Source organism: Leopardus geoffroyi, chromosome E2, assembly GCF_018350155.1.
Source record: "Leopardus geoffroyi isolate Oge1 chromosome E2, O.geoffroyi_Oge1_pat1.0, whole genome shotgun sequence".
NCBI lineage: Eukaryota > Metazoa > Chordata > Mammalia > Carnivora > Felidae > Leopardus > Leopardus geoffroyi.
In genome coordinates, this window is record NC_059335.1 from 12,741,902 (window position 1) to 12,769,730 (window position 27,829).

The window sequence follows — 27,829 nt, forward strand, 5'->3', positions numbered from 1 at the left end:
GAGGATCCCGCTGAGGTAGGCTCCAGACTCCCTAAGAAAATCGACTCAGGTTTGCGCCCTCTCGATTTCTAAGGCTTCGGTTTGGGCGGTGACTGCATTGTCCAATGAGAATGGCGAATTTCTTCTAGGGGCCAATCCCGGAGGCCGCTCCTGTTGCCAGGCGCCCAGAAAGCAAGGAGTGAACGTCACCGGGAGGAGGGGCTAGAGAGTGGTGAGGCCGGGGAGAGGCGGGGCTTAGAGGAAAGCCGGTTGCTAGGGGACTAAGCGCCTCGTTCCCGAGAGGCGCGACTGGGCTTGCGCAGTATTTACGCGAGCGCCGGCGCGCCGCGGTTTGAAAGGCCCGAGCCCTGTGCGCTTGCGCACTTAAGCCCGCGCAGGGAGCACCCCCTCTTCGCTTCCCCCCAAACTCGGACTTCTTTCATCCTTCGCGCCTGGCGAAGCCCAAGACGTTGACATGCCGGAGATCCGTCTCCGCCATGTGGTGTCCTGCAGTAGCCAGGACTCGGTGAGGAACTGACATGGGGGGAGGCTGGAAGACGTAAGGGAATCCCTGCGGGGGCACTGCGAGAACTTTGGGAGTGTAAAAGGGAACTTCACGGAAGTCCACGGCGGGTCAAGGGGAAATTCCAGGAGGCTATAAGGGAACTCTGGCAGAGGTGTGGAATGGGGGAACTTGCGGAGAGGACGGGAGGAAGTGGGGAGCTTCCAGGGGAAAATGTTATACGGGACTCAAGCAGAGTGTGGTGGGATTAACGGGGAATTTTAAATCTGGGGGATAGCAGAGGGCTCTGGAGAGCTGGGGACCGAGCTCTCATCCCTGTACCCTTACTTTCCTTTTTCTGCTCTTCTCTGCAGACGCACTGTGCAGAAAACCTTCTCAAGGCGGACACTTACCGAAAATGGCGGGCAGCCAAGGCAGGCGAGAAGACCATCTCTGTGGTGCTCCAGGTGATCCTGCCCTCCCCCTGTCTCCTTCCTAGTAGGAGTCTGGAGCCTCAGGGTCCAGACACTGCTCTTCAGTCAACTGGCAGTGGGTTAAGCCTTCTGGACTTCAGCTTCCCTACCTGGAAAATGGGCAATGTGATGGCTGTGCCCCTTAGCAGAGAACAGAGGTGGTCCAAGGACTAGGCCTAGGGTGACTATAGGAATCAGTGTGTGGCCTGGGTAGGTTGCTTCTGCTTTCTGAGCCTCAGTTTCCTCACCTGGAACAGAGTGAATCGTTTTCATGTATCTTGCCTTCTGAAGTCCTTGGGCTCCAGGTTGCAAGGTGTTCTGGAAGATCATGTAAGCCAATCAACCCCATTTTAGAGATGGGAAAACTGAAACACAGAGAGGGGAGAAGTGAAATGGCCGGTCTAAGCACCATTTCTGGAATGCTTGCCAGGTTCTTCTGAGTGCTTTTGTACGTGCTGTCACCCAACCTTCAGCCCAGGCTCTGAAGTTGGAGGGAGGCACAGAGGAAAAAGGGTGGTTTGACCCCAGGTGGTGACGGAATTCTAAACGGGCTAGTGGAAGGAGAGAGCTGAGTGTGTTTGAAGCATCTGCTCTGTGCTGGATCCTGGGCTGGGTGTTTTACCTGCGTGATCTCACAGGGGCCGTTAGCACCATCAATGAATAGCTTGCTAAGACTCGAACCCAAGTGGGCGCTCTGAGCCACCTTGTCACACTTGCTATGTGTTCATACGCTGGCTTTCTTGATTTTTGCCATATTCCTTCTGAATGGAGGGGTGTTTGGGGAGGGATGTTAGGGAGCAAGGCTTTCGTGATTGTGTCGGACATATTCTCAGTCTCTCTCTTGCCCAGTGGTTCCAAAAAAGTTTTGGGTCACAGACCCTTTTAAGAATTAGAGAGAAGCTGAGGATTCTCTTCCCAGGAAAAGTAAGACTCTAAGACTTTCTGATTTTAGTTGAAACATCTAAGTGTCTAACATAGTAATAATAATAATGAGAGCTAATATTTATTCAACATTACAACTGCCAGTTACTGTTCTGAACTCCACACATGGCTTAAGTCGTTGAATCCATAAAAACCCCATGACCTAGAGTCTGTTATTACGTCCATTTTACAGATGAGGAAACTGAGGCCCAGGGAGGTTATGCCACTGGCCTAGAGCCAATGCTTTAAACTGAGAGAGGTACAGGTTGCTCACGATCTAGTCTTGGGATCTGGGTTCAAGTCCCCAGCTCTCCCTCTTACTCATTCTGTGACCTCAGGCAAATGTTTGCCTTTCTCTGAACGTCTTTTCTCATCTGTCCATTGGGAATAATGAGATCTAAGCCCAGGGTTATTGTGAAAACTCGGTGACATAATGTCTGCACAAGTGCTCCATCAACATGTAGATGTTTGTGTAAAGGGAGGGATTCATGTTTTTATTACTGGGTGACGATTCTGCTGGGCCCTCTGAGGATCAGGTGACCCCAGGAGAATCACATTCCAGTCTATACCCCAGTTGCAGTGGGAGCAGAGAGACCAGAGGCAGAAGAGACACGCCGTGGGGAGGGGCCAGAGCAGAGCACAGGCTTCTCTGGTCCAGGAGACAGGGAGGTATTGCAGCTGTCACCGAAATGGGAAACCCAGAGAAGGGGCAGCTTGGGAACCTGTAGGTGGAATGTCTGGTGTGCTGTGACTTTGGGACATCCAAGGGGAGGTACTCAGGAGACACTTAGGAATCGGAACTGGACCTGGAGACAGAGGTGTGGAAGTTGTCAGCACAGGGGCAGGACCTATAGACTCAGGAGTGAATGGATTCTTTTTTTTTAAGTTTATTTTGAGAGAGAGAGGGAGCGGGGGAGGGGCCGAGAGAGAATCCCAAGCCGGCTCCGCACTGTCAGCATCGGGCTGCCACTGGCAGTGTGGAGCCCGACACAGGGCTCAATCTCACAAAACCTGTGAGATCATGACCCGAGCTGAAATTAAGAGTCAGATGCCCAATCGACTGAGCCACCCAGGCGCCCCAGGAGTGAATGGATTCTTATGTTCATTCATTCATTGAGTAATTTTTTATGAAGCACCTCCTGTAGGCCAAGCACTGTTTTAGGTCCTGGGGACAGGACAACACACAAATATGTCAGTCCTGTGGAGCTGTCATGTCGGTAGGAAAAGCGACCTAACTTTTCTAACATGTCAGATGGTGGAAGAAAATTCACCCATCAAGAGGAACAGAGACTGCTGCAGCTAGGGGAGGAGGCAGTGGCAGGAGGTTTTTATTTTAACAGGGATCCAGGAGGGCCTCCCTGAGAGGGTGACATTGAGCAGAGTGAGCTGTAAATATCCAGGGAGGAAACACAGACTGTGAGGCGGCCTGGCGCCTGGCGTGCCGGAGGAGCCGCAGGGGGGCTGGTGTGGGTGCAGTGGATTTAGCCTGGTGGGGGGGGGGCAGGTGGGACATGAGCTAATGGGGTGGGGGTGGAGGGCCCCCAACACACCGAAGGCCTGAGAGCCACCGTTAAGTACTTCAGCTTTTACTCTGGACGAGACAGGAGCCACTGAAAGGCTCTGAGCAGAGGAGGAGCAGAGTCGGACTTAGGTTCCCACAGAACCCTGGTGTCCGTGTTGAGAATTAAAAGCACGGGGGGCGAGTACAGGAGCAAGCTGCACAGCACCAGCCACGTTAGAGACACTTCGGGAAATCTGACCGCATTCGGCGACTGCCAGGATGCAGGGCGACTCCAGATTCACGGTAACTTTGGGTCTTTTCAAGCAAGTGAAAAAGGCAGAACTTTCTGGACACCGATGCCCGTAGACTGATCTGTGGCACGTTCTTCTCCCCTGTTTTTTTTCCTCCAAACAATATGATGCAACATCTGGATATTGCCACACAGGGTTCAACCCTCTGCTCGTGACGGCCACACACACCTTTTTTGTTTGCGGCAGCTGAAGGAAGCTCCGTGGATAACTTGCTCCCGGGAGGGGAGTTCCAACTTCTTGGCTAACCGCTCCTGGGCCGGAGGGGATGGCTGGGACCAGGTCCAGATTGCTCCGGTGCCCCACTGACATGCGCTCTTTGAGAGAAATGCTCAACAGGGGCGCCTGGGGCTCAACAGGGGCGCCGGTTAAGTGTCAGACTTCGCCCAGGTCATGATCTCACGGTTTTTGCGAGTTCGAGCCCTGCGTCGGGCTCTGTGCTGACGGCTCAGAGCCTGGAGCCTGCTTTGGAGTCTGTGTCTCCCTCTCTCTCCCCCACTCCCCCAACTCACACTCTGTCTGTCTCTCTCTGTCAAAAATAAATAAACATTAAAACCAGAGAGATGCTCAACAACAGGGTGGCACACGTTTGGATTTTGTTGCTCAGTGGTTTTCCAACCACTCAGTTGGCCCCCATGGTGTTTCAAATTGGTTTTTTATTTTAAAAAAAAAATTTTTTTTCAACGTTTTTATTTATTTTTGGGGGACAGAGAGAGACAGAGCATGAACGGGGGAGGGGCAGAGAGAGAGGGAGACACAGAATCGGAAACAGGCTCCAGGCTCTGAGCCATCAGCCCAGAGCCCAACACGGGGCTTGAACTCACGGACCACGAGATCGTGACCTGGCTGAAGTCGGACACTTAACCGACTGCGCCACCCAGGCGCCCCCTCAAATTGGTTTTTATTTGTGTAACGTGTACAGCGAAGCACACGGTTCAGTGAACCCTCACACACGACAACCTAGGTGCTCCCCCCCCCCCACATGGGTAACAGAACGTGCCCAGCCCCCCATCGCCCCCTGCACTCCTTCCTGTCACCGCCCCCCACAGGGTAACCACCATCCCTGACTTTGAACCACACAGATTCGTGTGGCCTGGTTTAGGATTTTACATAGATGGAAGCACGCAGTATAGACGTCTGTGTCTGGCTGCTGTCACTCAGCATCCTGTTTGTTACTTTGATCCCTGTGGGTGGGTGTAGCCGTGGATGGTTCGTCCTCATTTCTGTATGGTGCTCCATGGTTGGTGATAACCCTTGAACTTTTATTTCTTTTAAAAATTTTTTTCATTTATTTATTTTTGAGAGACACAGCCCAGGTGTGAGTGGGGAAGGGGCAGAGAGAGAGGGAGACACAGAAGCCGAAGCAGGCTCCAGGCTCTGAGCTGTCAGCCCAGAGCCCGACTCGGGGCTAGAACCCAGGAACCCAGGGATCATGACCTGAGCCAAAGTCGGATGCTTAACCCACGGAGCCACCAGGTGCCTCTACCTTAGTTCTTTTTTTTTTTTTTTCAACGTTTATTTATTTTTGGGACAGAGAGAGACAGAGCATGAACGGGGGAGGGGCAGAGAGAGAGGGAGACACAGAATCGGAAACAGGCTCCAGGCTCTGAGCCATCAGCCCAGAGCCCGATGCGGGGCTCGAACTCACGGACCGCGAGATCGTGACCTGGCTGAAGTCGGACACCCAACCGACTGCACCACCCAGGCACCCCTACCTTAGTTCTTTAAATGGTGCATAACACTACCTTTCTTGGACATGGAACCTGTTTGTTTGATGTTTTGTTTTGTTTTGCGAGGGAACAGGGAGGGGCAGAGGGAGAGAGAGAGAGAATCTTAAGCAGGCCTCGTGCTCAACACAGAGGCCGACGCGGGGCTTGATCCCATGACCTGTGATCATGACCTGAGCTGAAATCAAGAGTCAGATGCTCAACCCGCTGAGCCACCCAGGCGCCCTGGAACATTTTTCATTTTTCTTTTTTTTTTTTTTTTTTAACACAGTGTCTCTCAGGAACTCTGTGAACCTTCCCAGCTGCATTTGTTTTACTGTCATGAGTTAGGTCTTCTTCCTGAGAAAGGTGCACATGAACCTGGCTGCAGAGGACAGACAGTTAATGCTTAAGCCCTTCTCCTAACCACTGACCCTGAACAGTCATTTTTTTTTTTTGAGATAAAATCCACCTAACATGAAATTCACCATTTAATCATTTCCAGTATACAGTTCAGTGGTTTTCACATATTGACAGCGTCCTGCCATCACTGCCGTTAATTGAGAACATTTTCAGTGCCCACAAGAAACCCCGTAACCGTTCCATATTTACTCCCAATTCCCCTCTCTCCAAGCTGCCCCCAGCAACCGCTGGTCTACGTTTTGTCTCTGTAGATTTCCGGACATTTCACATAAATAGGATCACATGCTATGGCCTTTGTGTCCGGTTTCTTTCACTGAACCACGTTTTTGAGGTTCCTCCGTGTCGCGTGCATCATTACTCCCGTGTCTTTCTACAAGAACACTGTTCCATTACGTGGACATACCCTACAGTGTACATCCATTCAGAAATTGATGGACATTTGGGTTGTCTCCACGTGTAAACACTAGGGTCTGGAATTCTTTATCAAAAAGAAATACTGGACGCCTGGGTGGCTCGGTCGGATAAGCATCCGACTTCAGCTCAGGTCATGATCTCAAGGTTCGTGAGTTTGAGCCCCATCTGGGGCTCCGTACTGACGGCTCAGGGCCTGGAGCCTGCTTTGGTTTGTGTGTGTGTGTGTGTGTGTGTGTCTCTGCCCTTCCCCTTGTGCTCTGTCTCTCTCAAAAATAAATATTTTTAGAAAAAGAAGAAGACATATGGGGGAGTACGTGTGCATGTTTAAAGTAGAGGTAGTTGATGTATGCAACTAACATCATTCATTCAGGATATAGATAGGGGCTTGTGCTTTGTCGTGTGGGAGAGGTAAAGATGTTGAGTTTTTACCTCAAGGGTTAAAATAGGGGAGTTGAGAAGGAGTGTTGGTTTACAGTCAGGCAGGTGGGTTCCAAATTTCTCTCCTAGTCATTAGCTGCATGTGACGTGAGCTATTTATTTGACCTCTGACCTTTAGTTCCCCCATCTGTAAGACTGGGATAGTAACAGACCCTTCCTTCTAAGGTGGCTGTGAGGAGTGATGGCTGGCCCAGGGAGAGCTTAGCTAGCCGTGATAGACAGAATAATGGCCCCAGAAAGATTTCCCATCCTGATCCCTGGGACCCGTGAATATGTCACTGAACACGGCAAAGGGGACTTTATAGATCTGATCAAGTTAGGGATCTTGAGATGGTGAGATTGGCTTGGATTATTTGAGGGGCAAGGAGACCCAATATCATCACAAGGGTCCTTATAAGGGCAAGAGGGGGGCAGGAGAGCCAGAGAACGAGATGTAGAGATAGAAACAGAGGTCGGCGTGATGCTGTTGCTGGCTTCGAGGGTGGAGGAGGGGCCACAAGCTGAGGGATGCATGTGACTTCTAGAAGCTGGAAGTAAGGCAAGGAAACAGATTCTCCCGTAGAACCTTCGGAAGGAACACAGCCCCGCTGACACCTGGATTTCAGCCCACGTAAGACCAAATTTCAGACTTCTGACCTCCAGATCTGTAAGAGGTATTGCTTTCTGCCAGTAAGTTTGTGGTAATTTGTTACAGCAGCAGCAGGAGACTAATACACCGAGCCCCTGGCACGCAGTGAGAATCTGAAAGTGTTGGCCATGATGACCCTTTTGTGACAGATGGGGACACTGAGGCAAATGCCTCACCAAAGCCACCTGGTCAGGAAGGGCAGAGCCCGAGTTATGATTCAGGGGGCACCTGTTCCTTCAGCAGGTGGTTAGTGGGGGCTTCCCATCCATCTGTCCATCTGTCCACCAGGCGCGTATCGAGGTAACAGTAGCAGCTGATATTTATGGAGCAGTTGCTCTGTGGCAGGCACTGTTCAAGGGGCTTTGTGTGTGTTCCTCACTGGAACCTTCACACGACTCTGAGTTAGAAGTTGCTACCGTCCCCATTTCACAGGTTAGGAAACTGAGGCACAAGGGGTGAAATGAAACTATTTGCTCCGGGCTCACACGGCACTAAGTAAGCAGAGCTGGGAAGGGCCAGACCCTGTCCTCTGTGTTCAGGACACAGTGGGGGGGTGGCTTAGGTCTCGTGTCTGCCCTCATGGAGCTTGAAAGTCTGGTGGGGGGAAACAGATGGGCGACAAATGGAACTAAAAAGTGTAGTTACGTACATAATGTTGAGTGGGGATACTGAAGAAAAATAAAGCAGGGTTAGGGGTAGAGCATAGCACCTGGTTAGGAGGTGAGGGGCCAGCCTACTTAGGTTGGCCTGAAGAGGTGACATCTAAGCAGAGACCTGAATGACGGAAAGAGCCGGCCGTGGGAAGGTTTGAGGGGAGAGTGGTCCGGGCAGGGGGCATGGCAGGTGCAAAGGCCCCGCGGTGGGAAGGAGCTGGCCTCTTCTTGGCACAGAAGGAAGGCCCGTGTGGCCGGAGGAGAGCCACCCGGCATGGCAGGAGGCTGAGAAGTCAGACTAGGACTTCTGGGCAGCGCCACACACTGTCCCAGGACTCAGAGCTGGAAAGGCAGGAGGCCAGCTTGGCTCAGCCTTGGGAAGCCCCTTCCCGCAGCACCGCCTCTTTCTCCGACACACCTGTGATGTGGTGGAGGCGCACGTGTGGGACGCCAGCCCGCCTGCCTGGGCTCCAGGCCCCGCTCTGCCACTCGCCAGCTGTGTGACCTGGGGGGCGTTACGTAACCGCTTCCTGCCTCCGTTTGCTCACGTGTTAAATGGAGATAATAATAGCCCCTGCCTGGCAGAGCCGTTGTGAGGAGAGAAGACAGACACATGCGTGACGTGTCTGGTGCAGCGTGAGCACTTAGATGTTTGCTGCCAGTGTTCCTGTGGTTGTTATTCTGAGTCATCTGAGCCCCCTTCAGGAGGAGGGTTATTATGACGGCCCGCCCATCCCCCACAAAAGGAAACTGCCGCTCAGAGAGGTTGCGCGTCACCCAGGGTTGCACAGCTTAGAAACAGCAGGGCTGGATTTGCACCGAGGCTTGCCTCCCCCAAGGCCAGGCTCCTTCCTCCCATGTAGTGACGTCCCTATTTCTAGCAGTGTGTAGGTGAAGTCTGGGCGACCTCCTGACTGGGGGTGATAGAGCCGACTAGAGCGTCAGACGATCCTGGGGGTGGTGGCCTAGGTACCTTTGAGTGTTGTTAATAACTTGTCACTCTAGGAGCCAAATAAAAGAGCCCCAAACTGGAAAGAAGACTTGCCTCAGCCGTTCCTTACTGCCTTCCACCCCCACATGGCTTTGTGTGCTTTAACTGTCAGCGGGGAATAGCGGAACGTTTGCGGGAAGCCCTCCTACCGGTAGCTCTTTTCTTCTTTCAGCACATAATTAAATTGTCCAGCGTTGACTAATAATGCCTCCTGATTGACAAGGGTAGAGCGCCTACTACCTGCTGTGCAGTGTGGCCTTAGTCTTCATGTGTATAACCTTGGGTCTGGTGATTATCCCCATTTTACAGATGAGCAAACCAAGGCTCCAAGAGGTTGGTTATACGACAAGGTCGTATAGCTAGTGTGTGGCAGAGCTGGGATGCAAACCCAGGAGTCAGTGGTGAGCAAAACCACACTGGGCTCCTACCCTGAGGGAGCATCCATGGAGTCTTGTGTGACTGGGGGTAAGAGTGACACACGTGCCATTTGTGTGCATGATTAAAAAGAAAAAAATTTTAGGGGTGCCTGGGTGACTCGGTCGGTTAAGCGTCTGGCTTCGGCCCAGGTCATGGTCTCACAGTTCGTGAGTTTGAGCCCCACGTCAGGCTCTGTGCTGACAGCTCGGAGCCTGGAGCCTGCTTCGGATTCTGTGTCTGCCTCTCTCTGCCCCTTCCCCACTTGAACACACACACACACACACACACACACACACACACACACACACACAGACACACGTGCTCTCTCTCTCTCTCTCTCAAAGATAAACATTAAAAAATATTTTAAAAATAAAATAGAAATGGTTTAGTTTGAGAGAAAGAGAGGGAGCATGAGTCGGGGAGGGGCAGAGAGAGAATGGGAGAGAGAGAATCCCAAGCAGGCTCCACACTGCCAGCGCAGGGCCTGATGTGGGGCTCGAACTCACAAAACCATGACATCATGACCTGAGCCGAAGCCAAGAGTCGGATGTTTAATCCACTGAACCACCCAGGCGCCCTGTGCGTGTGACTATTCGAATGACGTTGTAACTCTGGCAGGTGCTACCAAGGAGGGCTCCGTGGTGGCACGTTATACACCGATCTGGCAGAGTCTGGAGGAGTTGGGGGAACAAGTATACGGGCTTACGCCTTCATTCAGTGAATATTTTCTGAACTCCAACCCTGGGCCACGCCCTGTGCCGCGTGCTGGAGACACGGTGGCCCCACTCACCCTGGCCTCCGCAGTGTCACAGAGTTGACATTGCAAGGAGCCCAGAAGGGGGTCGTCCCTCTCCCGAAGTGCCACAGTGAGCCCAGAGGCAGAGCAGGCACTGACAGCGGGCTGTCCCCCTCCCACAGCTGGAGAAGGAAGAACAGATACACAGCGTGGACATTGGCAATGATGGCTCGGCCTTCGTGGAGGTGCTGGTGGGCAGCTCGGCCGGAGGGGCTGGGGAGCAAGACTACGAGGTAAGCAGGGCCTTGAGATGGACCCCACGCTGTTCCCTGCCCCAAGCACCCCTGTCACTGTCCCCCCCCCACCGCCCAGGTGGAGATGAGTCACACTGCCCTCCGCCTCTGGAGGAGCAGACCCAGGTGATCCACTGCACACCAGCACAGACACTCAAGTGCGCATTGGGGTGGTGTGAACAGCCAGAGGCACTGGTTTGTTCTAAGAGGCCGTCGCTGCTTGAGAGCAGAACTGCTTCTCTCTGGTCCCAGAGGTTCTCACAGATGTCCTGGCAAACTGAGATTCCGCGCTGTTTGGGATGCCTCTGTTAGTCACTTTATACGCACAAATGTTTACAAGAAGGAATTCCTTTTGCTCTATTACAAGTATTTTAAGAGTTGGCACGATCTTTTGTTACTGGTTGAATTCATTAGCGCTGGGCTGGGGAGATCATAGTTAGCCAGCTGGCTAATTCACAGAATGTCTTGGGGTAGAAATAAACCTACTTGAAAAACCAAGTTTATAATTGTAAGTAAACAAACCAGTTTTCTACAAGGTGAGGATTTTTCTTACAGTGACTAATGGTTTTTAATTGAAGTATATTTTGCATCCGATAAAATGCACAGATCTTTTTTTTTAATGTTTATTTTTGAGAGAAAGAGAGAGAGAGAGAGAGAGAGAGAAAAGGAGAGCACACATGAGTGAGGGAGGAGCAGAGGGAGAGGGAGACACAGAATCAGAAGCGGACTCCAGGCTCTGAGCTGTCCGCACAGAGTCCGATGCGGGGCTCGAATTCACAAACCGTGAGATCACAACCTGAGCTGAAGTTGGATGCTTAACCGACTGAGCCACCCAGGTGCCCCTAAAATGCACAGATCTTAATGTACAGGTCAAGGAGTTTTGACAGCTGTGTGCATCTGTGTAACTGGCCCCAAATGAGGACACAGGGCAACAGCCCTGGGAGGTCCCTCACACCCCTTTGCATTCACTCCCCAAACCCACACCCTCACCAGCTCAGGCAGCCTCTGGTCTCTTCTCTGTCACGACGGGCTAGCTTTGCCTGTCCTAGAATTTCCTACAAATGGAGTTTCACAGTTTGTACTCTTTTCTCGTGGCTGGCCTTTTTCACTCATCGTCCCGTTTTTTGACATTCTTCCCTATGGCATGTCAGCTAAGTAGTGTTCACCGTAGGCAGAGACCGTGATTTCTTCCTCCATTCTCTTGTTGATGGGCATCTGGGCTGTGGCCACTTTTTGACTATTATGAATAAAGCTGCCGTGAACATTTTTGTACAAGCCTCTGCATGGTGATCTCTTTAGGGTAAATACCCAAGAGTGGGATTGCGTGGTCTTAGGGTAGATGTAGGTTTTAACCTTCTTAGACATCGCCAGTTTTCCAAAGTGGTTGTACCATTTTATATTCCCTTCAGCAGTAGATGAGAGAGTTCTAGTTCCTCCACATCCTTACCTATATTGATGTTGCCAGAGTTTTTAATTTGTTAAATTTCAGCCATTCATATGGCAGGTGGTGGTACTTTAATATGGATTTAATTTGTATTTTCCTGGAAAGTAATGACATCGTATAACCCTTCGTGTACTTTTTAGCCCTTCATTTATCTTATTCTGTGTAGTGTCCATTCAAGTCTTTTGCTTGTTTTTTATTGGGCTTTCTGTCATGGATGTTAATGATGGGTTTCTTTATTTTTTTCCGTCTTTTTTTTTTCAGATACGTATGTTGCAGACTCCCCCCTTCTCATTATCTTTAAATTTCTTGTATTAAAGTATAATTAACATACAGTGTTATATTGGTTTCAGGTGTGCAGTGTAATGATTCAGCAATTCTATACATCACTCAGTGCTCATCATGATCATTATCTAACAGTGCCTTTTGATGAGCAGAAGCTGATGAAGTCCAGTCGATCAAGGTTTTTTGTTCTTTTTTCTTTTTTTTTTTTTTTACTGCGTAGTGCCTTTTGTGTCCTATAAAAAGCATTCACCTGTCCCAAAGTAATGATGATAGTCCCTGTATTAATTTCTCATTGCTGCTACAACAAATGACCACAAACTGGGTGGCTTAAAACTGTAACACAGACTTACTATCTCACAGTTCTAGGCGTCAGAAGTCCAAAATCAGGTTCAGGGGACTGAACTCTTGGTGTTAGCAGGATGGCTCCTTCTGAAGGCTCTAGGGAAGAATCCATTTCTTTACCTACTACAGCTTCTAGAAGCCACATGCATATCTGTTTCTTGGCCTGTGGCCCCTTCCATCTTCAAAGGTAGCAACCACAATACTGTAATATGTTTCCATCCTCACTTTGACTCTGACTCTCCGGCCTTGCCCTTTATTTATTTATTTTTTTAATTTTTTTTTTAACGTTTATTTATCTATTTTTGACAGAGGGAGAGAGAACACAAGCAGGGAGGGGCAGAGAGAGGGAGACACAGAATCTGAAGCAGGCTCCAGGCTCTGAGCTGTTAACATAGAGCCTGATGTGGGGCTCAAACCCACGAACTGACGTTGGGTGCTTAACCCACTGAGCCACCCAGGTGCCCCTCGCCCTTTTTTATAAAGACCCTTGTGAAGACACTGGGCCTACCTGGATAACCCAGGCTTATCTCACCATCTCAAGGTACTTAATCACATCTGCAAAGTCTCTTTTGCCATAGTCACAGGTGCCAGAGATTAGCACTTGGCCCTCTTTGGGGTGCTGTTATTCTGCCTACTGGCATCTTCTGTGGTTTTTTTCTAGAAGCTTTATAATTTTAGATTTTACGTTTATTTATTTGTTTTATTTTGAGAGAGAGATAAAGAGCTAGAGGGGAAGGGGCAGAGAGAAAGGGAGAGACAGAATCCCAGGCAGGCTCTGCACTATGAGTGCAGAGCCTGATGCAGGGCTCAAACTCATGAACCATGAGCCGAAGTCAAGAGTTGGATGTTTAACCGATTAAGCCACCCAGGGCTCCCTAGATTTTACATTTAGATCTCTGATCCATCTCAAATGAATTTTATTATATTGTATGAAGTAGAGGACAAGGTCCTTTTTTCCATTTTTTTTTTTTTTTTTATGTTTGTTGAAAATACTAAAAAAAAAAAGATTTTCCAGGCACCCATCCTTGGGTCAGCCCATTCCTCTGTCTCTGGAGTGTACTGTCACTTTTTGCTAAAAAAAAAAAAACAAAACAAAAAACAAAAAACTTTGCTGCTTTAACTCTAAAGAAAGGAGAAAAAAAAAAAAAAAAGATTTTCCTGGGGTACCTGGCTGACTCTGTCAGTGGAGCATGTGACTCTTGATCTCAGTTGTGAGTTTGAGCCCCACGTTGGGTGTAGAGATTACTTAGAAATAAAATCTTTAGGGACATCTGGGTGGTTTAGTCAGTTAAGCCTCGGACTTTTGATCTCGGCTCAGGTCACGATCTCACCATTTGGAGTCTGAGCCCCACATCGGGCTCTGCACTGACAGCATGGAACCTGCTTGGGATTCTGTCTCTCCCTCTCTCTGCTTCTGCCTCCCTCTTTCACCCTCTGGGTCTCTCAAAATAAATGAACTCCAATAAATAAATAAAGTAAAATCTTTAAAAAAAGGATTTTTCTTTTCCTACTGAATTGTTCTGGCTCTTTTATTGAAAATTAATTGATCATAGATATGTAGGGTTTATTTCTGTACTCTCTATTCTGTTTCATTGATATGTATGTTTATCTTTAGGCCAGTACCCCACTGTCTTCATGATAAATATTGAAATCAGATTGTGTTGGACTTCCAACTTTGGTTTTCAAGAGTCCCTTGATTATTCTAGATCTTTAACATTTATTTCCATGTACATTATTAAACCAGCTTGTCAGTAAGTTTATTTCTGACTTAGAGAAAACTTACAAAAGTAGTACAAAGGATTCCCCTATAATCTTCACTCCGATTTCTCAAATGTTAACACATATGTACGTATTTTTTACTGAACTGAAAGTCATTTGCCCATGTTATTCCTGTTAACAACAGCGGATATTTCCTAAAAAGAGGGATATTCTCTTAACCTCAGTACATTTATTAACGGTAGGAAATTAATGTTGATCTAGTCCTCTGCCATCTGATCTCAGACCTTTTTCAGATTTTCTTCATTATCCCAGTAACGTTCTTAATAGCAGAAGAAAATTCAGGATCATGCGTTGCATTGATTTGTCATGTCTGCTTGGTTTCGTTTCCCTGGGAGCGGTTCTTGTGACTTTCTTGGTATTTTATGCCGTTGACATTTTGGAAGAGTAGAGGTCAGTGACTTTGTAAAATATCACTCATTGTACAGACTGTGTGACGTTTCCTCATGACGAAATTTAGGTCATACAGCTTTGGCCCGAACACCACAGAGGGGATGTTGTGCTCTCAGCGCGTCGGATCACAGAGCACACGCTGTTGAGCTGCTCTAACACTGATGGTGTTAACTTGGGTCATTTTATTAAGGACCAGGTTTGGCCACTGTGAAATTATTGTCTTGCCCTTGGGAAATGAATAAGTATCGTTTAGGGAAATACTTTGAGGCTGTATAAATACCTTGTTTCTGCACAAACGTGTAGTCACGAGTTTTTGCATCTGTTACTGGTTCTTGCCTAATTATTGCTGCTGTTTGAATTATATTCTAAAAAAAATTTTTTTTTTAACGTTTATTTATTTTTGAGACAGAGAGAGAGCATGAACGGGGGAGGGTCAGAGAGAGGGAGACACAGAATCTGAAACAGGCTCCAGGCTCCGAGCTGTCAGCACAGAGCCCGACACAGGGCTCGAACTCACGGGCCGTGAGATCATGACCTGAGCTGAAGTCGGCTGCTCAACCGACTGAGCCACCCAGGCGCCCCTGAATTATATTTTTTAAAAAAATGTCATTTCCCAGTTGTTGATAGTATAATAACAACACAGTTGATATTTGTGTATCGACCTTGTATCTTGTGACCTTGCTAAATTGAGTTACTAATTCTTGTAGGAGAATCCTATGGAATTTGTGTAGATCCCTGGGGATTTTTTTTTTTTTTTTTTTTTTTTTAACAAAGATAGTGACACTGTATGTGAATGAAGATAGCTTTCTTTCTAACATTTATGCTTTTGTTTTTCCTTTTTCTCATTTTCTCACCCTGGCTAGTATCTCTAGTACAATGTCAAATAGAGCTGGTGAGGGCACACATCCTTGTGTTGCCCCTGATCGTACAGGGAAAGTGTTGAGTCTTTACCACGAAATACGATGTCCGCTGGAGATTTGGCTTACCCATGTCCATTGTCAAGTTGAGGACGTTCTTTTCCAGACCTGCTTTCGTGAGAGCTTTTTCGTGAACATGTGTGGACTTTACTCAAGCGCTTTTTCTGATCTGTGAGGTACATTTTCACAAACGAGGGTGTCCTTTAGCAAACATTCTCGTTCTCAAGGTTATATTCAGTTGCAAAAAGGTAAACTGAAGCACGTTGAATTTTGGCCAGTTTATTTGAGCAAACCATGCAAATCGGGGGCCCAAACTGAAAATGATTAGGAGTGCTGTGTGGGCAGGCTAGGGCAGAGTTTTTTGTTGTTGTTGATGTTGTTTATAATTAAGCTAGCTCCTGCTGCCACAACTTTTTTTTTAAATGTTTATTTATTTTTGAGAGAGAGCAAGCAGGGGACGGGCAGAGCGAGAGGGAGACACAGAATCCGAAGCAGGCTCCGGGCTCTGAGCTGTCAGCACAGAGCCTGACACAGGGCTCGAACTCACAGACCACGAGATCATGACCTGAGCCAAAGTCGGACGCTTTACCGACTGAGCCACCCGGGTGCCCCAAGCAGAGGTTTTTGTAGAGAAGATGCCAAAGCAAACTGAAGAAATGACTTAACTGGCTATAGCTTTAAACGATTGCCTCGTTTGGAAAAATCTAGTTACTTGGTAGCTGTTAGAATAGTTGTTCTTGAATTTCATTCTCTCAGACTTGAGAAATTGAGTCCGCTGTTTATGATTCGTTGTGTATGCATTTAATTTTCTGACTCTGGCTTAGGTTTGGGTTTATTCACAGAGGCTCCCTCATCACTAGAGTCACCCAGTCTAAAACCCCCACTTGGTAACGGTTTTAACAAAGTCAGCAGTCCTTGGAACTATTAAGAAAAGTTCTCTGTTCTTCTTGGCATAGAGATTTGGATCAACATTCTATTTATAACGATGACAACTGAGGAAGCGTGTTTTTAGCTAAAATTCTATCGTATCTGTGTAGGTGAATGTCTATTATTCGCCCTCTATCTAGCAAGATGAAATGGCTACTCAGGGCTTTATCTTTTCAAAGTCTGAAAATATCTATGCCCAAGAGTAACTCCTAACCAGGACTGAATTAAAGACTCCAGGACTTGTGATGTTTGGCTTCCACCCAGAGACCAAGTAGGGCTGGAAGAGTCAAGGAAGAAAAGGAAATTCAAGGGCAGAGCAGGGCTGGTCCACTTTGGTGTCGCCTGTCTAAATCAGGCATAAGGCCCCGACTGTCATAACCGATACCACTTTCTACAAAATCAGTGTGTTCTTTTCTTCCCTCTCCAAATTCTACAAGGGAGATACATAAGCTTTCGAGGTTAAAACAGTCTAGAGAATAAAGGTTTAACCCCAGAGCCTCAAACACAGGGTTGGATAATAAAACAGTCTGGACAGCTAGAGTTGTTTTCTCCTTACAGTGAATGGGAGGAGCCTGTATTGGGGAAATGAACCTGCGAGTGCGGACCACAGCTGCCCACCACAGTCTGCCTTGCCCCTTCACCGTAGTTACTCGATGGTAAATTCAGCTCCCCTGTCAGCTCAAAATCGGGCCCTTTGCTAAACAAGTCAAGGCCAGGGAGATGGCTTTCCTTCTGTATAACCGGCTTTGTCTTTGTTGTTTCCTTTTCATAATCAGAGCTGAGCACAAAGAGACCGATAGATTCCATGCTTTCCTCAGCGAAAGGCTTTGTTTTCTGATTTCACAAATCTCACGGCATGCCCGTGAGAAGACACTAAGTAAAACAGAATATACCCACCTCAAGTTGGATCACTGTGTAAGAAAATTTATCGTTTCCTGAGGAGGGGAGTGCAGCATTAGGCAGACCCACAGTTGATCTGGCAGTCGGAGGTGGAGGGGGCTCGGTTGGCACCTGTTGTTTCTTTTGGACTTGCCTGCAGGATTACAAAATGATTGCTGCTGCTCCATCCATCACGTAGTAGCACCGAAAGCAGGAAGTGGAGGAAGTAGAATGGCAGAAATTCAGTGGCTCTCTTCCGTCCTGTTTCTCCATGTTGAGGAAAGAAGATCTATCCCAGCAGCCCCCAGCACCCTTCCTCTTACCATCCCATTGGCCAACTGGTTCATGTGCCCGTCCCCAAGCAGCCATTGGCAGAGGGAATTGGATTGCTTGGACCAATCCTGGTTCACCCCTTAGTGTTGGGCACACAGCTCTCCCACTCTTTTTCTAAACTGCCTGGACCGTTTGATTCTCTTTTGTCCCTTCATCACGCTGTCATGATGGAGCTCCCTTTGTTTCTATAAACTATTAAATATATTTTCTTTGTGGCGCCTGCGTGGCTCAGTTGGTTAAGCGTCTGATTCTTGGTTTCGGCTCAGGTCATGATCTCACAATCTCATGAGTTCAAACCCCATGTTTGGAGGCTGGCAGCACGGAGCCTGCTTGGGATTCTCTCTCTCCCTCTCTGCCCCTCCCCAACTCACATTTGTCTCTGTCTCTCTCAAAATAAATAAACTTAAAAAAATTAAAAATGTATGTATATACACTTTCTTTTATATTGTGCGTTTGATCATTTCAGTGTATGCAGCCTTTGTGAGTCTGAGTCTCTACTTTGTGGTTTCTGTTGCTTGTTTCCACGTGCCTCACAGCAGTGTGTGTGTGTGTGTGTGTGTGTGTGTGTGTGTGTGTAACTGTCAACTTCTGTACTCTGAGAAGGCGTCTGTGGGAAATCTCTGAGGACTGGTTTGAAGTACATTCCTCCAAAGAGGATTTGCCATGGTGTCAGGTGACCCTGTCTGTGTACGTGGGACCACTCAGAGCCTTCAGCTTGGGTTTTTCCATGCAGATAGCTAATATGAATCTTTTACTCCAAATGCTCGAGAGCACAGACTTGTGCTTAGGAATCCTCCAGAGAAACTGTTCATCTTTTCTCTGCTGTCCTCCAGAGCTAAGGCCTCCCACTGAGTCACTCCACAAGGCACACTTTCCCCTAATTTGTTCATGGAGGGTATTGCCCTTTGAGGGGACTCAGCTCTGTGTGATTTGGTGGTGGTAGTCTCTGAGCTACTCTTCTTCCTGGCTTGGAGCCCAGGCTTTGTCCTCTGTCCCCCTTCTGCCCCTGCCACCCATTAACATTAAATTCTCAGGGCTCCCGGGTGGCTCAGTTGAGGGTCGGACTTTTGATTTCAGCTCAGATCGTGATCTCACGGTTTGTGGAGCCGAGCCCCGTGTCGGGCTCTGCACTGACGGTGCGGAGCCTGCTTGGGATTCTCTCCCTCTGTCTCTGCCCCTTCCCCGCTCTTGCTCACTCTCTCCCCAAATAAATAAACATTAAAAAAAAATTAAATTCCCTGGCACCCAGAGTCAGCACTCAATGCCACCCGCCCTATCAGTCAGGGTCCTGCCAAGAGACTGAGAGTCACCAGTTATTTTAACAGAGAATTTAACATAAAGAATTAGCAACTAGGTATTGGACCAGAGAGGCAGGAAGAGTAAGGTGTGGTGAGGTAATGCAGGGAGCAGCTACCTCCCCTAGGGCTGGGGGACCGGAAGGACAAGGTTGGAATTACTGAAACTTAGACGCTTAGAAGCTTCGAAGAGCTGAAACTCGGACCCTGAGGGGCGGGCGCTGGAAACCCTGGGAGAGGCTGCGGGATGCCGGTTCTGCAGGTGTTAAGAAGCTGAAACCAGATTCATCTGCTGCCCTGGGGAGGGGCAGCTGCAGAAGCAGGAGCACGCGAGGGGTGACACTCACGGGAGCTGCTAGAAGGAGGGAACTCGTCCCTCCACCCACCTCCCTCCTCTTGCCTCTCAGCCTCTCTCTCTCTCTAGCTCCCCCTGTTGGCAGTGCCCTAGAAGGAGCGGCAGGAGAAGCAGAAACGTCCCGAGCGAATCAATAACTGGTGCAGCTCCCCTACCCCATTGGATTCTGCTCTCTCCTTTTTTTAAATGTTTGTTTGTTTGTTTGTTTGTTTGTTTGTTTGTTTGTTTCCCCGAGCAGGGGAAAGGCAGAGAGAGACAGAGAGACAGAGACAGAGAAAGAGAGAGAACCCCACAAACTGTGAGATGGTGACCTGAGCCAAAATCAAGGGTTGAACGCTTAACTGACAGCCATCCAGGCGCCTCACTTCTCTCAATTCTGGCCGCTGATCATTCCTCTGCCTTTCCATTGACTCAGCCGTGCATTTCCAAAAGGTGTTTGAATATTAGGCCAGTCGTTGTGATTATTCTGTGCTGGGGGTTCCTTAGGTGGTGTAGCTGGCTCTGTGGCCGGATATAGAAGACTCCATGAAAGAATTTAGAGGAGGTTCATTCAGACTTGGCAGTGGAGGGCTCTCACTGGAGACTGTGTCAGGGAGGAAGTGACTGGAGGCCCAGAAGCAAGGGAAGGGACAGACGTTGAGGTGCAGGCTGGATCTGGCCTCCCTCGCCCCTACTTGGGCCCCTGTTCTTTTTCCAGCCACTAGGAGGTGTCATTGAAATCGGTCAGCCCTAGTTCTCCTTCGATGTTCCTTCTTCCAGGTCCTGCTGGTCACTTCGTCTTTCATGTCCCCTTCTGAGAGCCGCAGTGGCTCAAACCCCAACCGCGTTCGCATTTTTGGGCCCGACAAGTTGGTCCGGGCAGCAGCTGAGAAGCGCTGGGACCGCGTCAAAATCGTTTGCAGCCAGCCCTACAGCAAGGTACCTGGGGTGGGAGCTGAGGGTGCAGGGTCCTCGGTCCTGGGCAAGGAGAGGGGCGAGGGGCCAACACTGAATCCCAGAGGACTGAGCTGGGAGGACGGGGCATCTGGGCTCCCTGGGGGATTATGAGGCGGCTGGGTCCCGGAGGTTTCTGAAGTGGGTTTGCGATCCTTCTCACAGGTGAGGCTTCATTTCCTAGAGGATGTCTGAGAAAGGCAGACTGCAGGACCTCAGGGGAGGAGAAGGGGGGCTGATGACACGTTAGAGGAGTAGTCTAATAGTTACCATCATGGGATCCGGGGTCTGACGCTGGGCCCACCACTTCTTAGCTGTGTGACCTTAGGCAAGTGACTTAACCTTTCTGGCCTCAGTTTCCTGGTCCTAATAGGGTTGCTGTGGGTTAGGGATGCTAAGCTGTGCTACCAAAGAGACTCAAGTATATCATGACACCACACAGTAGAGGTAGACTTCTTACCCATGGACCTGTCTTTGGGAGTGTCTGGCCGGTCATCCAGGCTCCCCTCGCCGGTAGAGCGGGAAAGAGCCTGGAGCAGTTCTGTGCTCCCGAAGCGGTGCACAGTGCTCCCTCCCATTCTGTAGTCAGGAATTTGAGCATGTGGGAGAGGATTCGCTTGGATACCGGCAGCGTTTGTCACTCGCTTTGAGGCTGACGGAGCTGATGCACGTAAAGGGCTTGTCGCCGAACCTGGCTCAGAGTTAGGGCTCACTGCCAGCTTGATGCTGTATTGTCGCCATTGTCCTCTGGGCACCTCCCTAGACATGTGTGTCCATAGGAGGGAAAGAGCCAGAAAGGGGTTTCCCCAAGGGGCTCTGCCTTGGCCACACTTCTTGACTTCCACCCTCCTTTCCCAGGACTCCCCCTATGGCCTGAGTTTTATACGGTTTCACAGCCCCCCAGACAAAGAGGAGGTGGAGGCCTCACCCCAGGTAAGCTCTCCCCACCACCTCCCAGAGCCCTCTCCCTACCTCTTCACCCCCACCTGCCAACAGCCACTCACCATACTGACCTTGTGAGACCTTAGAAGGTGACCAAGCTTGGCCAGTTCCGCGTGAAGGAGGAGGATGAGGGTGCTAACTCCCTGAGACCCGGGGCCCTCTTCTTCAGCCGGATCAATAAGACATCCCCTGGTGAGTGTGGAAACGTGAGTCCCCATTGAGTCCAGGGTTGGAAGCTGGACTTGGGTCTGAGGGAGGAGGAGGCTAGAGGCTCCCAGGTCTGAGGGAGGAGGGGGCTGGGGGCCTGGATCACTGTGTTACGAGAACAACGCTCTGCCCCATGGGTAGGAGGTGACGGGTCTTAGGTCCCAGCCCCCTCACCCTGGGTCCACTTTCTCCCTCTGTAGCCACAGCCACCGACCCAGCAGGACCCAGCTACGCAGCTGCTACGCTGCAGGCCTCTAGTGCCGCCTCTTCGGCCTCTCCAGTCTCCAGGGCAGTGGGCGGCGCCTCCAAGGTGAGATTATCAGACCCTGGTGGGGTGGAGAAGGAGAGGAGAAGCCACAGGCCTCAACTCATCCCCACCCCTCAGCCTCAGGAGTCCCCCAAAGGGAAGAGAAAATTGGATTTGAACCAAGAAGAAAGGAAGATGCCCGGCAAAGCATCAGCCCAGCCCTCACCACCTGCCCTCAAGAGACCCAAATGTGAGCCCTGGATTCCTTGTTGTCACAGGGGCCTGTGTTCTTGCCTCCTGGGAGAGGAGGGCCGGGGGCCTGGAATCCTGGGGTCTGTGGGGGGAGGGGCTGGGGGCCCTAGACTCCTGGGTCTGCGGGAGGAGGGGCCCGGGCCCCTGGCCCCTGGGTCTGAGGGAGGAGGGGCTGGGGTGTAGTCCCAGCAGTACTAAGTGAATCTACTCTTTGGCTTCCCCAGTGCCAGCTCCCACCCGTACCCCAGCCAGCAGCACCCCAGTCCCTGCTTCAGCACGAGGCACAGTGCCAGGGAAGACCCGAGAAGCCACGGAGCCCAGGGGGCCCCGAGCTGGCCCGCAGGAGCTGGGGAAGATCCTTCAAGGTGTGGTGGTGGTGCTGAGTGGCTTCCAGAACCCCTTCCGCTCAGAGCTCCGGGACAAGGCCCTGGAGCTGGGGGCCAAGTATCGGCCAGACTGGACTCCAGACAGCACCCACCTCATGTAGGCCGGCGCCCTCCTCCCCGCCGTGCTCCCCGCCACCCCTCTGTCTCCTCCATCTTACTTTCTGTTTCTTCCTGTCTGCCCGTCTCTGCCTGTGTCTCTTCAGTTCTCTGTATCTTCTGCCTCTTTTCTGATTCCTACATCCGTCCCTTGGTCTCCCAATGTCTTTTTCTGTTCCTCTCATGGCCTTCTCTTTCTGTTTTATTCATGTCTTTCTTCCCCTCTGTCCTCGACCCTCTTTCCCGTTTGCCCCTCAGACCACACCTGGCTGACCACACCTTCCTTCTTCCCCCACCAGCTGTGCCTTTGCCAACACCCCCAAGTACAGCCAGGTCCTAGGCCTTGGAGGCCGCATCGTGCGGAAAGAGTGGGTGCTGGACTGTCACCGAATGCGGCGGCGGCTGCCCTCCCGGAGGTGAGGCCTCGCTGGATTCATGGCTACATACACGCATGCGCGCGCACACGCCATTTCTGCCCCGTATCCCGTGGCCCGTGCCGGGCAGAGCTGGGGACCTGGAAGGAAATCAGACTGGGGCTTCTGTACTTGGAGAACACAGGGTGGGCTCGCCCAGCGTCAGCAGGCTTCTGAGGGGAGGGGCGGGGGCTCCGAGGCTGCGGAGGAGAGAGGACTCGCCTGACGTCCCCAAGGGCTCCGTGAAGTCTGCTTCGGGAGCATGAGAAGCATGGCAGGCTGGAGAAACAGCATTCGAAAGGCTCATGTGCCTGGCACGTAGGAAATGCCGCGTGAGCAGGAGCTGTTAGGGTCCAGCTAGGAGAGCCCCTTTCCTGGAGTGTCAGCCACATAAGGAACCGTGAATGTGGCCTCAAGGTCTTTGAAACAGGTTCAGCGGGGCCCTTCCAAAGGTGGAAGGTGAGGCATCCTGAGTGCTTCACAAATGCCAGTCCCCGTGGCTTCCTGAGCACCCCTCCGCAAGACAGGATGTGCTGTTTATCTGAGGCCTGATTCCTCCCCTAGGTACCTCATGGCAGGGCCAAGCTCCAGCAGTGAGGATGAAGGGGGCTCTCACAGCGGCAGCAGCGGGGATGAAGCCCCCAAGCTCCCCCAAAAGGTCCTATGCCCCCTGTCTTGGTGGGGAGGTGCGGTGGGAGGACGTGGGTCTGTGGTGGTACCCCAGACTCTCCACTCCTGCCTTCTGTGAGAACACACGCTCACGCCTGTGCTGTCCCCTCCCTCCTCAGCGCCCTCAGACCAAAACCAAGCCCCCTCAGGCAGCAGGACCCAGCTCACCCCAGAGACCCACAACCCCAGAAGAGACCAAACCAGCCTCACCAGGGCCTCGGGAAGATACTGACACTGAGGGGGAACAGTCAGGTCAGAGCCTGAGAGGGGAGGGCCCTGGACTCCTGGGTCTAGGGAGGAGAAGGGGCTGGGGGCCTGGACTCCTGGGTCTGAAGGAGAATAAAGCTGGAAACCCAGATTCCTATATCTAAGGAAGGTGGGGCTGGATCCCAGACAGTGGATCTGGGGGAGAGGAGGCTGAGGGTCCCAGGTAACTGGATCTGGAGGGGCCTTGAGCTTGGGGGTTGGCATGCCAGCATCTGTGTTTGGGCAAAAGACTGGAAGGGAGGATTACCAAGCACGTGCCTTGCATTGACTAAGCTTCCACCTGCAGAAGAACTGGGCAATGGGGCAGAAGATTCTGGGGATACTGAGGATGAGCTGAGAAGGTAAGGCAGGGCTGGGGGTCAGGGTGGCCCCAGGCTCGGGTGGAGGGGATCTGATCTGCACGCTCTTCCCCCACCCCTGTTGGCTCTCTCAGGGTGGCCGAGCAGAGGGAGCAAAAGCAGCCCCCTGACCAGGGGGAGAATGGCGAGGACCCGTATGCAGGATCCACAGATGAGAACACAGACAATGAGGGTTCCCCGGAGTCTCCCGACCTGCCAGTTCCGGAGCTCCCAGGTAGGAAATCCCTCCCTGCCTCCCGAAGTGGGATTGGTCTTTCTCACTTCTCCGCCAGCCCTGGGATCGCTGCTGCTCCCCCTGCTCCTCGTGACTTGTGACTTGCCCCCCCCACCTCCTTCCCCCGCAGTTCCTGCCTCTGCTACCTTCTTGTTGCCTTGGGCCTGTTCCCTTCTGCTTGGCATCCTCCCACGACTTCTCTCTCGGTTCCCCCTCCTGACTTCCTGCTGTGACCACCTCCATCATAGCCCAGGGCTTTCCACCCAAATGCGAACGGCACCTCCCTCACCTGCCCCCCCCCCCCCGGTTCGGTTCTGTTGGTGTGGGATGTCACCCAGGCACACAGACGATGTGGGCACCGATCTCTGTTGGGACCCGGGTGGTGTTGGCATTGCTGTTTGTCACCCCAACATGAATGCAGGGGGCGCAGGCTGGGGGGCAAGGGTCAGAGCCTCGGCCAGTGGAGAATGGAGGGAGAAGATGGGCAGCCAGCGCCTGAACAGAGGTGAGGGTCGGTGGCCACTGGAAGAGGCTGTTTCCACCCGGTTCCTTGTGGGTGATGGGCACGTAAGTGCTTTGATCCTCCATGGCCCCAGAAGTGGCATCAGCAAATTGATGGTCTGGAAAGTCCTACTAAAATGGAACAAAGGAAAGAGGCATGCAGAAGGTCAGAGCCAGAGAAGGCACTGGCTGAAAAGGGGCGAGGCAGCCAAGGTGAAGAAGTGACGGGCTACAAAGCTTTTAACCGCACGGAGCTAGCTAAGTGCCACCTGCCCATCTGGGATTTACCTCATGTAAGAAACACATTGCAGTAATAGTAATTCGTCTTTCACCATTAAAGGAAAAAAAAAAAAGCTCCAGAAAGGTTCTGATGGGCCTGCCCAACTGGGAACCGTCTGTGAGCGATATCTCTGCCAGGGTGTTCACAAACACCCCTCTCTGTCCACTCCACTGGCCTTCCAGTCTTGCCTCCAAGTGTTCTGTGGCTCCTGGCTGGTGCTTTGAAACTCCAGTGGCCTCACACTTGGCTCTCCCACCATCTCCCCTGCAGACTTCTTCCAGGGCAAACACTTCTTCCTGTACGGGGAGTTCCCTGGGGACGAGCGGCGGAAGCTCAGCCGATATGTCACGGCCTTCAATGGGTCAGTCTCCAGGGGGTGGGGGCAAGGGTAGGGAGGAGGGGTTGTGGGAAGGAAAGCGATTGGGCCCGTGGAGGAGGTGAAGGGCTGCAGGGTGGGCACAGGCCCTGCTCGCTTTGCTGGGCATCCCTGGATAGATAGCTTCCCCTCCCATCCCCTTCTCTAAAATGAGGCCCCCCCGACCTGCCTTCTGAAAGGATTAGCAACTGTGGGAGGCCTCGGTTTTAGGGCTGTGGCAAGGTTGGCACGTGGGAGAACGGAAGGGGGTGCCCAGGTAGCCCTTGGGAGATGTAGGTGAGGAGGGAGGGAGGATGGCCTTGGAGAACAGTTGGGGGCTAAGATGTCAAGAGAGGGGACACCAATCCTCTGCTTCTCTCCTTCTCCCGCCAGGGAACTTGAGGACTATATGAGCGACCGGGTCCAGTTTGTGATCACAGCACAGGAGTGGGACCCCAGTTTTGAGGAGGTGAGTTCCAGCAGGGCAGGGAAAGGGCCACCCGACCCACCCTTGTGTCCCCTCCGTCCCCTCCTCACTCACACGTTCCCATGTGCACCCCACTCCACCCTGCAGGCCCTGATGGACAACCCCTCCTTGGTGTTTGTCCGCCCCCGATGGATCTACAGTTGCAACGAGAAGCAGAAGTTACTTCCCCACCAGCTTTATGGGGTGGTGCCCCAGGCCTAAAGTATGAGCCTGCGTGTGTGTGCACGCGTGTACTCAGGCACACACACACCCATGTGCGCACACACACACACACACCCATGTGCGCACACACACAAGATGAGCTTAATAAAGGTGACCTGTTTGGAACAGCTGGCCCTCTGTCTTACTTGGAAGTCTCCCAGAGGCTCCCGGCTTTCTGTCTTATGTTTGGTTTCTCCTTCCCTCTGAGGGCCAGGTGTCTCGGCCACCTTGAGACTCCTGTCCTGGGGTCCTGGAGAGAACGAGTAGCTCTCCATCAGGGGGTTGGTCGGGAAGAAGCTCTTTGTTACTTCTCCCTGGCCGTTTACCCCTATGGTGGCAGGGAATTGAAGTTCTGAACCTCTGAGCCCATTCCTGGGTCTTGTTTGTCCCTCGTGGGTCCTGGGCTGGAGACCTGGGTGCTCATGAGGTATGCCTTTCTCTTGAAGTCCGTCTCAGCCCCCCTGGGCCAGGGACATCTCCCTTTCTCAGGGCTTTCAGAAGTGGCCGTATAACTGTCACCAGGATGTTTTACATTACCTCATTTGGGAAGTAAAATAGGGGAAGGGGCATTTTAATCAACCCACCCAAATCCTGGACCCCCTTCAAGCCTGCGCCACATTTAAGTTGGGAACTGAGAGTGTGTTAGAGAATCTGGGCGGAAGCTGGGATGGCATTCTGGGCAGAGGCCATGGCGTGGGCCGAGGCCAGGACATGGGAACGAGCCTGGCTCCCCAGGGGCAGTTGCTTAAGAGACTTTAAGGGCAGATCTGTCTGGAAGGGTGGACGTAGCCCTTGCAGCTGTGCTGTCCAACGCGGATACAGGTAGCTATTTAAATGAACTGCACTGAAAGGAAAGGAAAAATTTACTTCCTCGGCCACACTGGCCACGCTTCAAGTGCTCAGTGGCTGCTGTAGTAGAGCGTACAGATAGAGAACAGTGACATCACTGCAGAAAGCAAGAGGACGGGGCTGTCCCGAAGGTCTGTGAACGCCAGGTTGAAAAGCTTGGACATTATCCTGTGGCCAGGGAGGTCAGGAAGGGGTCTGAGCAGAGCAAAGGGCAGTCAGAGGTAACAAATTAGCCCAAACCCGGTGTCTTAAAACAACAGAAATGTAGAACCTTCCAGGTCTGGAGGTCTGAAGTCCAAAACGGGTCTTACTGGGCTAAAACTCAGGATGTAGGCAGGGCCGTGTTCCTTCTGGAAGCTCTGGGGAAAATCTGCTTCCTTGTCTTTTCCTCAAATCCCCAATTCCCCTTCTGTATTCAAAGCCAGCAGGGGCAAGGGGAGTCTTTCACATCACCCTGACGTTGACTCTTCTGACTCGCCACCCTTAGAAGATCCTCGTGTTTACCTCGAGACCACCTGGATACTCTGGGATAATCTCCATGTTTTAAAGTCAGCCGATTAGCAACTTTGATTTCTTCAACCGTAATTCCCCTTTGCCACATAGCATATTGGCGGGTTCCAGGGATTAGGATGTGGATGTCTTTGGGAGGCCATTGTCCTGCCCACCGCGCCCGCTATGGGTGAGGCCGTGGAGCTGCAGTGTGAGAAACAGACGAGGCCCCATTCACGGGGTGACATTCCTCTGGGAGAGAGACTGCAGCATTGAGCAGTGATAAACGTGTGAGGCAGATAACGCAGGGCAGTGTTACAGTGATGGGCAGGGTGGCGTGGTTTAGATAAGGTCAG

General features: G+C 51.3%; 1 protein-coding gene across 2 annotated transcripts; it reads left to right on the top strand.

Annotated features, from left to right (window-relative positions):
• Positions 1–276: 276 nt before the first annotated feature.
• On the top strand, positions 277–26,261 carry XRCC1 (X-ray repair cross complementing 1). Of its 2 annotated transcripts, XM_045442105.1 has the most exons (17): positions 277–505; positions 856–948; positions 10,273–10,383; positions 20,086–20,244; positions 21,118–21,192; positions 21,288–21,393; positions 21,609–21,718; positions 21,794–21,905; positions 22,132–22,390; positions 22,689–22,805; positions 23,367–23,460; positions 23,591–23,723; positions 24,025–24,079; positions 24,172–24,311; positions 25,363–25,453; positions 25,841–25,916; positions 26,022–26,261. In XM_045442105.1, the coding sequence occupies exons 1-17, from the start codon at positions 455–457 to the stop codon at positions 26,133–26,135; spliced, it is 1,896 nt and encodes a 631-aa protein (XP_045298061.1). In that variant the 5' UTR covers positions 277–454; the 3' UTR covers positions 26,136–26,261. The 2 variants fall into 2 exon arrangements, with proteins under 2 accessions (XP_045298061.1, XP_045298062.1); XM_045442106.1 differs by lacking the exon at positions 10,273–10,383 and having other exon boundaries at positions 296–505.
• The last annotated feature ends 1,568 nt before the right edge of the window (positions 26,262–27,829 follow it).